The sequence below is a fragment of the Alligator sinensis genome, unplaced genomic scaffold (assembly GCF_000455745.1).
Source record: "Alligator sinensis unplaced genomic scaffold, ASM45574v1 scaffold88_1, whole genome shotgun sequence".
Classification (NCBI taxonomy): domain Eukaryota; kingdom Metazoa; phylum Chordata; order Crocodylia; family Alligatoridae; genus Alligator; species Alligator sinensis.
The window spans coordinates 904,213-917,248 of NW_005842347.1; the positions used below are offsets into that span (position 1 = coordinate 904,213).

General features: G+C 43.2%; 1 protein-coding gene across 1 annotated transcript in view; it reads left to right on the forward strand.

The window, feature by feature from the left end:
• CCDC178 (coiled-coil domain containing 178) overlaps window positions 1-13,036 on the forward strand; it is a 387,761-nt gene that overhangs the window by 117,709 nt on the left and 257,016 nt on the right. The window contains exons 13-14 of the mRNA XM_025210410.1: window positions 9,190-9,373; window positions 11,049-11,111. Coding sequence (XP_025066195.1) covers window positions 9,190-9,373; window positions 11,049-11,111 — 247 coding nt within the window. The remainder of the gene's footprint in view (window positions 1-9,189; window positions 9,374-11,048; window positions 11,112-13,036) is intronic.

Sequence of the window (13,036 nt, forward strand, 5' to 3'; positions counted from 1 at the left end):
CCCCCCCCCCCCCCCCCTTCCAAAAAAACAAACCATAAACCAAAACACGAAAACTCAAAAGAATTCACAAGCATAGTTTGGCAATTTGAAAAACAAAAACATATAAAATAAGAGATTCTAAAATTCTCTCCAGATTGCCATTTTCAGTAAGTTTCTGTGAGCTTTCTTCTAGCAGTTTACTCTATTTTAAACTTTTTTCTTCCATATCATTATGATAATGGGACCTAGATCATTGGTTCCCAATGTTTTTTCCACTTTGCATCCCATATTCTAGTTGGTCTGTGGTTATGAGAGGCACCATTTCTGGTCAGAGTCTGTCTAGCATAGTTGAATATCTCTGGGATATTTTATAGCTTAAAGTGCAATTAATTGGATTCCTAATTTTTATATTTTTATTGTTAAAATAATAAAGCACTTATTTTATTAAGGCAAGTTTTAAAATCTTTATTAGTGATTGCTGTCCTGTTCGCTTTGTTTTGAAATTGGAATTCAATTAAAATGCACAAAGCCATCATTATAAAGTTGATTCTTAACAACTAAATAAAACTACCCTACATGTGTTGTATGCATATGTTTTTAAATCAAAACATGTTTTGCATTTAACACTGATTTATTTAATGAAGGAGATGCTATCTGTAGTTGGTTAACTGATTGTTTGTAGTCAAGATTATATCTGCAAAATTTTTAGGACTACTAGATCTCATCCTCTAGACTACTAGATCTTATCCTCTTATGCCTAATTTTTATTCAGGAGAGAGAGAGGATTTTTGGTGAGTTTGTTTCTTGTTACTGGACATACTGTATAGTTGGGAGAGAAGTTTGACAAATTTTGGGTATACAGTGCATTTCCCTTAATATCTGTTGTCTTATTAGGATGGTGGCTTAAAACTGAGTCTAAGCTTAGTCCTTAGAGCCCATTATAAGCTCCTGATGTTATTTTGTCAAAGTGTTTCCTTTTTCGTCCTTTTTGAGTTAGCTACTCCTTTTTATATAGTCTTTTATAGTAAAAACAGGATAAGAACCATATGGGACAACTGACAACTGACGCCCAGGAAAAAGCCAGCCTGCTTAATGGGTATTTTGCATTGGTTTTTCACCAGCCCCAGGGGACGGCCCTGCTTAATGTGGTATGGGACAGCCAGGGCGAGGGAGAATTGTCACCCTTCATCAATGTTGACCATGTGAAGGAACACCTTGAGAGGTTGGACACCTTCAAATCAGCCGGCCCAGACAGTTTACACCCCAGGGTACTTAAGGAACTGGCAAGCATCGTAGCTCAGCCACTGGCACGGATCTTTTGAGAACTCGTGGCACTCAGGCAAAGTGCCCGAAGATTGGAAGAAGGCCAATGTGGTGCCTATCTTCAAGAAAGGGAGGAAAGTAGATCTGGGGAACTACAGGCCCATCAGCCTGACCTCTATCCCGGGGCAGATCTTGGAAAAAAGTATCAAAGAGACCATTCTTGACAAACTGGCTGATGGCAACATCCTGAGGGACAGCCAGCATGGGTTTGTTGTGAGTAGGTATTGCCTGACCAATCTCATCTCCTTCTATGACCAGGTGACATATCACCTGGACATGGGAGAAGGGATTGACATCATATATCTTGATTTTAAAAAAGCTTTCGATGTGGTATCCCGTGATCATCTCATAGAAAAACTGGCCAACTGTGGCCTCGGCTACATCACAGTCTGCAGGCTGGGGAATTGGCTCTGAGGTTGGACCCAGAGAGTGGTAGTTGATGGAAGTCAATCATTGTGGTGCGCCATGACCAGTGGGGTCCCCCAAGGTTCTGTCCTTCAGCCTATATTCTTTACCGTCGTCATTAATGATGTGGACATCAGTGTCAGAAGTGGACTGGCCAAGTTCGCCGATGACACCAAACTTTGGGATAAAGCGTCCTCACCTGAGGACAGGATGGTGATCCAGGCTGACCTTGACAGGCTAAAAAAGTGGGTGGATGAAAACCTAATGGCCTTCAACACCGAAAAATGCAAGATACTCCACCTTGGGAAGAAAAACCTGCAGCATGCTTATAGGCTCGGCAGTGCTATGCTTGCTAGCACCATGGCCGAAAGGGACTTGGGGGTCACAATTGACCACAAGATGACTATGAGCCACTAATGTGATGTTGCAGCTGGCAAAGTGAGCAAAACTTTGGCTTGCATCCAAAAATGCTTATCTAGCAAATCCCAGGATGTCATCCTCCCATTGTACTCGGCCTTGGTGAGGCCACAGCTGGAGTACTGCATCCAATTCTGGGCTCCACAATTTTAAAAGGATGGGGAGAAGCTTGAGAGAGTCCAGAGGTGAGCCACGCACATGGTCAGAGGGCAGGAAAACAGGCCTTATGATGAGAGGCTGAGAGCTATAGGACTCTTCAGCCTGGAAAAGCACAGGCTTGGGGGGGACCTAGTGGCTTCTTATAAGTATGTAAGGGGTACTCACCAGGATCTGGGGGAACACCTGTTCACCAGAGTGCCCCAAGGGATGACAAGGTCCAACGGTCACAAACTCCTCCAAGACTATTTCAGGCTGGACATAAGGAAGAATTTCTTTACTGTCCGAGTCCCCGAGGCCTGAAATAGACTGCTGCCAGAGGTGGTGCAAGCACCTACTCTGGACTCCTTTAAGAGACATTTGGATGTTTATCTTGCTGGGTTCCTTTGACCCCAGCTGACTTCCTGCCCCTGGGGCAGGGCGCTGGACTCGATGATCTTCCAAGGTCTGTTCCAGCCCTAATGTCTACGAAATCTATAAAAAGAACTGTCCCTTTCTTTCTTTTATAATTAATATATTAGCTTATTTTCTGCCATTCAAAAGCTTTTGGAGTCTTCTTCCAAATTCAGAATACCTCTGAAGATTTACTGAAAGAGATCTAAAAACTTCAGAACTGATGAAAGACTGTCATCTCCTAGTATGCAGAACAAGAATCTTAAGGGCTTCCCTGTATGCTAGTCTGTATTCTACTTATAGAGCACATGCACCCTGGTCACTCAAGATTAGAATCTTTTGGTTATCAGTGTCCATTATGGCCACACATGCCTCCTTAGTGTCCTCATTTCTTTTATCACAGCTTAAAAGGCAGGGGCAGGCCAACTTGCCCATTTTATTCTCTGTGGTTCTAGGAAAGAACCCTGGTAATGTCTGAATGTTAATGAACTTCAAAGTATTTTTCATGTAAATATATCATGATAGGATTAGGATTTTACTGTAGTTCATGTAGTTTGTCCACTGGCATTTTAGATGCAATTAATTTTTCTTTTGTTTTTCAAGAAGTATTTTTCCATGGTGTTGCAACTTAGTCGTGATTGAACTTGTCTCATGACAGCCACATGAGATGCTTGTTTTGCCCGAAGGAGTATAACTCTGATAAAATTTGAAGATGCAAAAGTAGGGCTCATCTCAAACATGTTCTTTTAGATGGGTTTATGGGCCCCCTAGTCTCTGGACTAACTATCTTTAGACCACCTGCCTCTGTCCAAAACTTTCTCACTAAGCTCAGCTGTTTTTAGTGCTGAATTTTACTTGTAACCTTCTTTCTTGAAGAGGACAGGCACAATCTTATCAGACACACTGAAACCAAACTGAACACCAGCATCAGAGTGGCTAAAACATTTCTTTTAGGTGACTTCTCTGGTCAGTGGCTCTGCAAAGCATGCAACCATAGTTGGTTAAAGCAAACACTTTTAAAACACGAAGGTTGAGAGAGAGATGGAAGAAGAGAAATAAGGATTGGAAAGATGGGAGGGAATGACAACAGGAATTTAAGCCTCACGTTCCAGGTGGTGATCATGAGTCAGCTGAACTTTGCTGAAGTTGGTGGAAATGGCAGTATAATGGAAGGTCTTCCCTCCTGCCTCTCTCTGATTATTTCAGGATTGGAGTGTTGAAGGTCTAGCAGTGTCAGTGTGGATCCCAGATTCCAAAGATGCAGGGAATGGTAGCCAAAGTAATAATACAGTTTATGCCTTCATGTCTCCATGTATTTCTGGTATCAGTGTTAAATCACTAATTTAAAAAAATGAGTGAACAACCCATCTTCTCTTATTTTGTCTATCTGTATGTCTCTAGTCATTTAGGTAAAGACATGATAGAATCTGATATGCGAGCCACACAATTATACCTCCTGCCTTGCATGATCATACCTTGCTACATGAGTAAATTAAAGCTGAAAAGAAACCAGTTATAACCAGGTTGACGCGGGGAAAAAAGCAGAGCTCTTCAATGAGTTCTTCGCTTCAGTATTTCTGTGTACCGACCAAGCCAATTCCCCCATCTCGATCACTGACGGATGTCTACATGGCACCAGTCTGCCTACGGTTAGTTCTGAAATAGTTAAGGAGCTCCTGGAGGAGCTGGATGGGTACAAGTCAGCAGGCCCGGATGACTTCCATCCACGGCTGCTGAAAGAATTGGCCAGTGTCATAGCTGAGCCGCTGGCACAGCTGTTCGAGCACTCGTGGTGCTCCGGCCAGGTCCCTGAGGACTGGAGAAGGGCCAATGTGGTGCCCATATTCAAGAAAGGGAGAAGGGATGAGCTGGTAACTTTAGACCAGTCAGTCTTACCTCTATTCCTGGGAAAATGCTAGAGAAAATAATCAAAGAACACATTTGTGCAGGCCCAGCAGGGGAAACAATGCTGAGGGGAAACCAGCATGGGTTTGTCACAGGTAGATCCTGCCTGACAAACCTTGTAGCCTTCTATGACCAGGTCACACACTGCCTGAATGAGGGAGCTGAGGCTGATGTCATGTTCCTGGACTTTAGGAAGGCCTTCAACACAGTTTCGCATGCTATCATTGGGCAGCTAGCAGACTGTGGAGTGGTGGTTCCTTCTTGGTCTGGATGGAGGTGGGCAGTAGGGTCCCACAGGGTTCGGTCCTTGGACCGATATTATTCAATATCTTCATCAGCGATTTGGACGAGGGTGTGGAGAGCACCCTCTCCAAGTTCGCTGATGATACCAAGTTATGGGGCAAAGTTAGTACACCGGAGGGCAGGGAGCAGATTCAGGCTGACCTGGACAGGTTGGATCAATGGGCAGAGAGAAATAGGATGCAATTTAATAAAGATAAATGTAAGGTACTCTGGGAAGGAAGAACCCTCAGCATACCTATAGGTTGGGGAGTGTCCTTCTCAGCAGCTCAGAGGCAGAGAGGGATCTTGGAATCATAATCGACTCCAAGATGAATGTGAGCCGGCAGCATAACAAGGCCATCAACAAGGCCAATCGCACCTTGTCGTGCGTTAGCAGGTGCATGACTAATAGAACAAAGGAGGTGATGCTCCCCCTCTATGCGGCACTGGTCAAGCCGCAGTTGGAGTACTGTGTCCAGTTTTGGGCGTCGCACTTCAAGAGGGACGTGCGGAATCTCGAGAGGGTCCAGGGGAGGACCACTTGCATGATTAGTGGCCTTCGTGATAGACCCTATGGGGGGAAGGTTGAGAGAGCTGAATCTCTTCAGCCTTCACAAGAGACGGCTGAGGAGAGATCTCGTGGCCGCTTATAAATTTATTAGGGGAGGTCAACGGGGAATAGGGGAAGCGCTGTTTATTGAGGCATCCCAGGGAGTGACTAGGAATAATGGGTGTAAACTAGTTGAGAGTGGATTTAGGCTAGATATTAGGAAGAAATTTTTCACAGTAAGGATGGCCAGGATCTGGAATGGGCTTCTAATAGAGGTGGTGCTATCACCTAGCTTGGAGGTCTTCAAGAGGAGGCTAGATAGTCACCTGGCTGGGATCATCTGACCTCGGTCCTCTTTCCTGCCGGGGACAGGGGGTTGGACACAATGATCCATTGTGGTCCCTTCCAACTCTACACTATGAATGTATAAAGTTACTACACATTTTCCAGCTCTAACTTTATAGCTGGATGGATCTTTTTATAGCATGACAGTTACTTTGCATGTGTAGCCAGTCTAAATTAATTGCACAGTTAACCAGTGAATAACATATATATGTAACGTGTAGAGGGAGACTTTGTGACTCACCAGTTTTGGCCAAGTAATTTATGGTCTTGTGTTCCTCATGTTTACCAGAGGTTATCTTAAGATAGTCATTGGATAGTTCCAGTGACCATTCTTGTTTGGAGTTATTCCGTTTTTCTGTCTTCAAGTTCTGCTGACATATAGAATATTTTATTTAACAGGTTAAGTTAGATTATTTATTACAACAATTTAAAGTTGAAAATAGGCCTCTGCATGGCAGCACCTATTGGACCGTTGGTGTTACATGTTCCTTATTGCATTGGTTCATCAAAATTTCCATTTTAATGGCTGATAGTGATGTCAATCCAAAGAACTGGGAATGTAAAGCACTTATGACGTGCTATCCTGCTGTGATACTCCACAAGGATAAAGTCACCTTTAGGCTCATTCAACATTTTTGCCTAATGAAGTCTCTAATTTACTTAAACTGAACATAATTTATTTGTCTTTGTTTTTCTCTAAACCATAGATACTCAAGCTCTAGTCTGAGGACCAGATCTAGCCCATGGCACCTTGTCATCCAGCCTCCACGGATACCCACGGGTCCAAAAACCTGGTGATAATGGACCAGTAGTACTACTCCCCTGCTGCCAGATTTCCAGACCCATGGGGATCCTTGGTCATGTGCACTGAACTGGGTACCTGATCCTAACATGAAGGGCTGGGTGGGGGTGATGATGGGCCCCAGGGCTCAGTTCTGGCACACGCAGGCAGCATTAGCCCCAAAGGCTCAATATGGGGGGGCAGAAATGTGTAACGCTGGCTGTTGATCCTAGCCTGTGGGGCAGAAGGTGTGCTGCCATGTCCGCAGGGCTCAATCCGGCCCGTGGACAATCCCCATGCAACTGATGACTTTAGCAAGGCTTTTGACACCGACTCCCACAATGTTCTCACAAGCAAGCTAAGGAAGTATGGGTTGGATGAATGGACTGTAAGTTGGATAGAAAACTGGCTGAATCATCAGGCTCAGAGGGTAGTAGTCAATGGCTCGATATCTAGTTGGCAGCTCGTGTCAAATGGAGTGCCCCAGAGATTTGTCCTGGGGCTGGTTTTGCTCAGTATCTTCATCCAATGAGCTAGAAGATGGAATAAAGTGCACCCTCAGCAAGTTCACAGATAACACCAAGCTGGGGGGAGTAGTAGAGCTAGGATTCAGAGAGACCTTGACAAATCGGAGGATTGGACCAAAAGAAATCTTATGAGTTTCAATAAGGAAAAGTGCAAAGTCCTGCAGTTAGGATGGAATCATCCCATGCACTGCTACAGCCTGGGGACCAATTGGCAAAGCAGCAGTTTTGCTGAAAATGACCTGGGAGTTGCAATGGACAATAAGTTGAATATGAGCCAATAGTATGCCCTTGTTGTGAAGAAGGCTAATGGCATACTGGGTTGCATTAGGAGGAGTATTGCCAGCAGATCAAAGGAAGTGATTTTTCTCTTCTATTCAGCACTGGTAAGGCCACAGCTGGAGAACTGTGTCCAGTTTTGCTCCTCACCAACTACAGAAAAGATGTAGAAAAAGTTGGAGAGTATGCAGTGTCCCTTGGAGGGCAACAAAACTGTTTTGGGAGCTGGGACATGACTTATGAGGAGAGGCTAAGGGAACTGGGCTTATTTAGTTTGGAGAAGAGAGGATGGAGGTGGGATTTAATAGCAACATTCAATTACCTGAAGGATGGTTCCAAAGAGGATGGAGCTAAACTGTTCTCAGTGGTGGCAGATGTCGGAACAAGAAGCAATGGTCTCAAGTTGCAGCAAGGGAAGTTTAGGTTAGCTATTAGGGAAAACTTTCTCAGTAGGAAGGTAGTAAAACACTAGAACAGGTTACCCAGAGAGGTTGTAGAATCTCCATCCTTGAAGGTTTTTAAGACTCATGTAGACAGAGCCATGACTGGAATGGTCTACGTGGGGGTGGTCCTGCTTTGAGCAGGGGGTTGGACTAGATGACCTCCCAAGGTCCCTTCCAACCCTGATTTTCTATGATTCAGTGATTCTATTTGTCCCACTGATCTAAACCATATTCTTCTGGAGAAGGCTAGAATATATTCTGGATGCTTTCAGAGCCTTATTTCATTTATAAAGGATTAAATGATTTGGAGTCTATCGCTGAGACTCATAGAAGTGTTTGTTGACAAGTTGAAGGGACAAGCCATATTAACTAAGAGGTTCTATAGAGGGTAGTCCAGTTGTATTCAGGTCTGTTATGAGTTAGCCAATTATATGACACAGCACAGTTTGGGACACATTCTGTTAGGTCCTTGGGTAGCCTCTATGACTTCCTGGAAAAGCCTGTTTCAGAAATATTTTCAACATTACTTGAAATTCAATCCATACATTTGTGTGATTTTACTTTTTGGATAAACTATTGACGTTGATATTGCTTCTCCAAAACTTGGCTGCAATTTTTATGTAAATAGATTCTAGGAACCTCCTACATTCTTAACAGGTTATTGCTTCTGAGTCAGGGTGGCATATACATATGTATATTCTAAAACCTGCCCTCTTTCCCCACTGCTACACACTCTTACACCTTGATTTTATGTTGGCAAAGGAAATTGAAGGATACCATCTTGTCTTTGTTATGGGGCATGAGGACAGTCCGTGTGTGTGTGTGTGTGTGTGTGTGTGTGTGTGTACGCGCGCGCGCAGTCTGAAAAAAAGCTGCTGGCCAAAGGACTCTATTTTGAGTGTTTGGGGTGCTTGGTTCCTATGAGAGATTGTCTATGTATATTTCCACCTATGTGTATGTGTCCTTTGTAGTTAAGCGAAGTGTGCTAAACAAAATACTTACGCTATCCATTGTCCCCATTTATGTAGCAAGAAACCATAATCAATTGGGCTAAAAACAGGTTTTTCTTTGACTGTCAGTGAAGTGGTAGTGGTGGTGGTGGTGGTTATTAATATTATTTGATTGGATGTAGTCTTCAGCAATAGTTTCAGTTGGTCTAGCTAACCAGTATCTTTTTCAGGTTTACATATACCAAAGTTATTCTTGTCTACCAGCATAGTATAATTGCTTTACATTACTCAAGGTCTCAGTAAGAATGGAATCCATAGGGCATTGATCTATCAGTCAGTTGTATGGCTACTCGGTGTCATTGAAGTCGTACTGTTTAACACATTTTTCCTTTTAGCTCATCTAGTTTTACAAACATTAAAAAATTATCAGATAATTTAAGACTCTTTTTTTTAACAGTTCAAAAAGAAAAATTGCGTATCAGTCAGAAATCCAGGCTATACGCAAAAACATCCAGAAAACTGAAGAGCAAATAAGAAAAGTGAATAAAGAGCTATATAATATTGAGATGTCTTATGCAGAAAGAAAATTAAAACTGGAGGGATTGGAAGAAAAAATAATTCAAGAAAAAGTCCAGTACAAGGTTATATATAGCATTACATAAATGTATTAAGTTGTATAAAAATGGATGATAAAGAACATTATTTTTAAAAGAGTACAGTAGAATGCAGCCTTTTAACCTGCTCTTGCAGTACTGCATAGTACAGGTGCTCACAAACAATACCACATTAATAAGGAAAGGGGATCTTGCTTCCAGATCCTATTCACAGAGATAGGAAATCGCTGGTCTGATGTATTCAGCATGACATTTGCTCAATAGACATATGTATACATGGCCTTTTTTTATAATATGAACATGTTATATTAGACAAGACCATATAGAGACTAACGAGCTGTCACAGATACACTGGTTTTGAACAATACTCATATATGCCTTCTTTCAAATTTCCTTAGTTCCCCAGGGTGACAACAAAAATCTAATGTCATCTTAATAGTAGCAGTGTGGTTTTACCAGGCACTCATGTCCAGCAGGTAGCCAGGGAACCATATAGTTTAACTTTCTCTGCTTCCAGGTCTTTTGTTCCCATAACAAGGGAGAATCTTTCTTCTAAATCCAGAGCCAATCCATCTGGTAGCTTTAAATATTGTGGTGGAGTTCTTCTTTTCAGAGACACTTTAAAGTGTTCTTTTCCAGTTCAAAAATACTCAAACAGATAAGGCAAGGTTTCAACTTCTGAACAAATAACAAATTAGTGATCCTACCTCTAGCAAGCATACTAAATACCTTTTATATTAAAAGTCACAGAATTTAGCCCTTGCCTCCCTAGAGATGCATTTGGTAGTTGTACTGGTGTTGTGTTTATGTTTTTGATCTGATTAGGCTAAACAGAGGACTGGGATGGGATGTGGTTATGCGGGGGATGTGTGGAGGCCACATAGGAGTGCTTGGCAGGGCACTCCGTAACAGGGAGCCTAGCCTGAGGATAGGGACCCAGAGAGCTGTGGGCTGGGAGAGCCACAGCATGAATCTGCAGGGTGAATCTGGGAGAGCCAAGGCCAATGGAAACAGTCTGGCCTGGTGTCAGGGATGCAGAAGGCTGAGGGTTAGGATAGAGTTACAAAACATGTGCTGGAGCCAGGGGCCCAGAGGGCTGAAGGGTGAGACCAGAGCAGCTTTAAGCCAAGAGGGCCAAAGCCTAGGGAAGGAGTAGGGCCAGGGGCCCAGAGAAAAGAAAGTCTTGCCAGGGTTAGGCTGATTGGAGTGTTTGACAGGTGGGCTGGAAAGCCTGGTGGACAACATAAAATCTGCAAGGCATAAGCATGGCTACAGGGATAGAAAGAGGTAACTGGTGCCCTGGTGTGCTAATAGGGCCAGAAGGGCTGTAGCGTAGTGTCCGAGGAGCAGGGCAGAGCTAGACTGGGTTCACTCGGGCCCTAGTAGCAGCCTCCTGAAACCTTACAAATAATATCAAATTGTGACTATTAGAAAGGGAGGGTACCCTGAGGAGCCAGAGTGAGAGACAGAGGTCAAGTGACCACCAGGGGATGTCATGGTCACCACGGGCCCTGATCCTGTCACAGGGTTCTATAACTGTTGTTAAAGTGACATTAAATACGTTGTTTATTTTTATCATACAGTATACACAGTTTAAAAGGAGCATGCATCTTTTATGGTAACATTATTATTTAGAACTTCATTGTTCTTATTTTGATCTGCTCATACATTAGATTGTAGTTAATTTTTAATTTTATTTTAGAATTTGGAAGATAATTTAAAATGTGTAATTCGAAGTGAAAGAGGAACTTGGCAAGCAACTCAGGTAAATAAGACAATAATTAATTTAATCTAATGTATAAATTGCCTTTAACTTTTTCTTTTCTTCTCTTTTTTTTGCTAGCACAGTGAGTTTTTTTGTAATAAAATACTGTTTAAGGAATTTAGATATTAGTGAAACAGTTTTTTCTCCTTAGCTGATGATGTTTACTGTTTGGACATCTGGAAAAATCTGAATAACGATGAGCAATTACAATATAATAACTGAAACTTGTTTTGTAAATTATTGTGAATGTCTGATTTTTTTTTTTTGATTTTTTTAAGGGCAGAGCTATCCTGAACCTAAACCTGAAAGACATTAGTTTATTCTGCAATAATGATTTTTCCTTTTTCATTCTTTTGGAGTCTTCCTTGTCTAAATAGAGCAATGACTAACTTTTCTCATTAGTAATGTCTTTTTGCTCTAGACATGACATTTTCACTACTTGGATTCCTATTTCATAGATTTCATAGAGATTAGGGCTGGAAGGTGTCACAACCAAATTAAGTAGTGCCCATGTCACAAGCAAGTAAAACCATTCAAAACAGTTTTATTTTGCACTAGGTTAACTAAGGGTTAACAAAACTTTTTGCCAGTAACCGCCTTTTTGCTGCACATGTCAAAAAGAAATTTATTGCTGCGCCACTAACAGAGATAGAACTTAGCCTTCTGTGCTGTACATAAATCAGTATAATTGGTCAAAGAAAACAAGGAGTAACCCTATGATAACACCCTAGCAAAGACCGCTAGATAACTGGCGATTCTAATTACATTTATGACGTGGCGAAAAGCAATTGGCTATTATACAAATAAAACCCGTCTTCACTTCCGTGAAGTGGGAGACTTCCATGCACACACCTGAAAAACCTCTGAACGTATGCGTGAGAGTAACTGACAAATTGATCACTTGTCAGTTTCCCCCGTCTCGACCCAATTCTCAGACGTAAATCGACGACCTGCCGGCCCGACCATTTCTCTGCGCGACCACCAAACTCTTATGCAGACCGACCTATGACCTATGAACTTTAAGCTATAACTAACCAAATATCTTTGACCTCCGTCTTTCACCACCTTGACGGCGTGAGTAAATAATCTTGCTTTGCAACCGATAAGTGTCCGCCTAATTAATTCCACTCCAAGTGTCACAAGTACCCGCACGACGGCCTTCTAAGGCCCCGGACCCTTATCTGCCCGGGTGGGAGTCAGGGAGAGCTGCTGGCCGGCTGCCCTGGGTCCCGACAGAAGGGACCTCAGGAGATCATCGATTCCAGCCCCCTGCCTAAGGGGTGTGCGGGCCGACTCCCGATCCCATTCATGTCGCCATGTGCAGGCCGGGAGCAATCCGGGCCCTCTTTCGCTCTGCGCGGGCTGTGGCCAGCAGCCCGGGCACGCTGGATCGGCGAGAACAGGCAACACGCTAGAATTAGGCACAGACGCTTAATGGTTGATTTAAAGATTGTTTACTTACACCGAAGATGGTCGCGGTGTAGGCTGGACAGTTTCCCAGGCACAGCTCCGATTAAATCCTCGTTTGAGGACTACAACAAGCTCGGGTCTCTCCCACGAAGTTGTTGAGGTTCCGTGGGTCCTTTTGTTCACTCACAATTCACTCACACGAAGTTTGCTAGGCTCCGTGGGTCCTTTTGCGCGCAGGGAGAGGGATACGTCAAGGATTGCGAATGGCGACGGGGAGAGGCTCTTAGTAGTTGATTAGGCTACCAGTTGGTCCGAGATTTACATAGAAGTCCGCGAGGTAATCATGGACTCCTTGCCGTAATTCTCTCGGATTTCTCCCGGAATTCTCGGAATCGGGGTTCTCAGGATCCTCCTGAGATTCTCGGAGATCTCCAACTTGGGCGGAAACCACTCAAGCTTTTTATACAGCTAGCAAGCCAATCGCTAGCCGCCACGTGTGAATAATTTCACGCAAG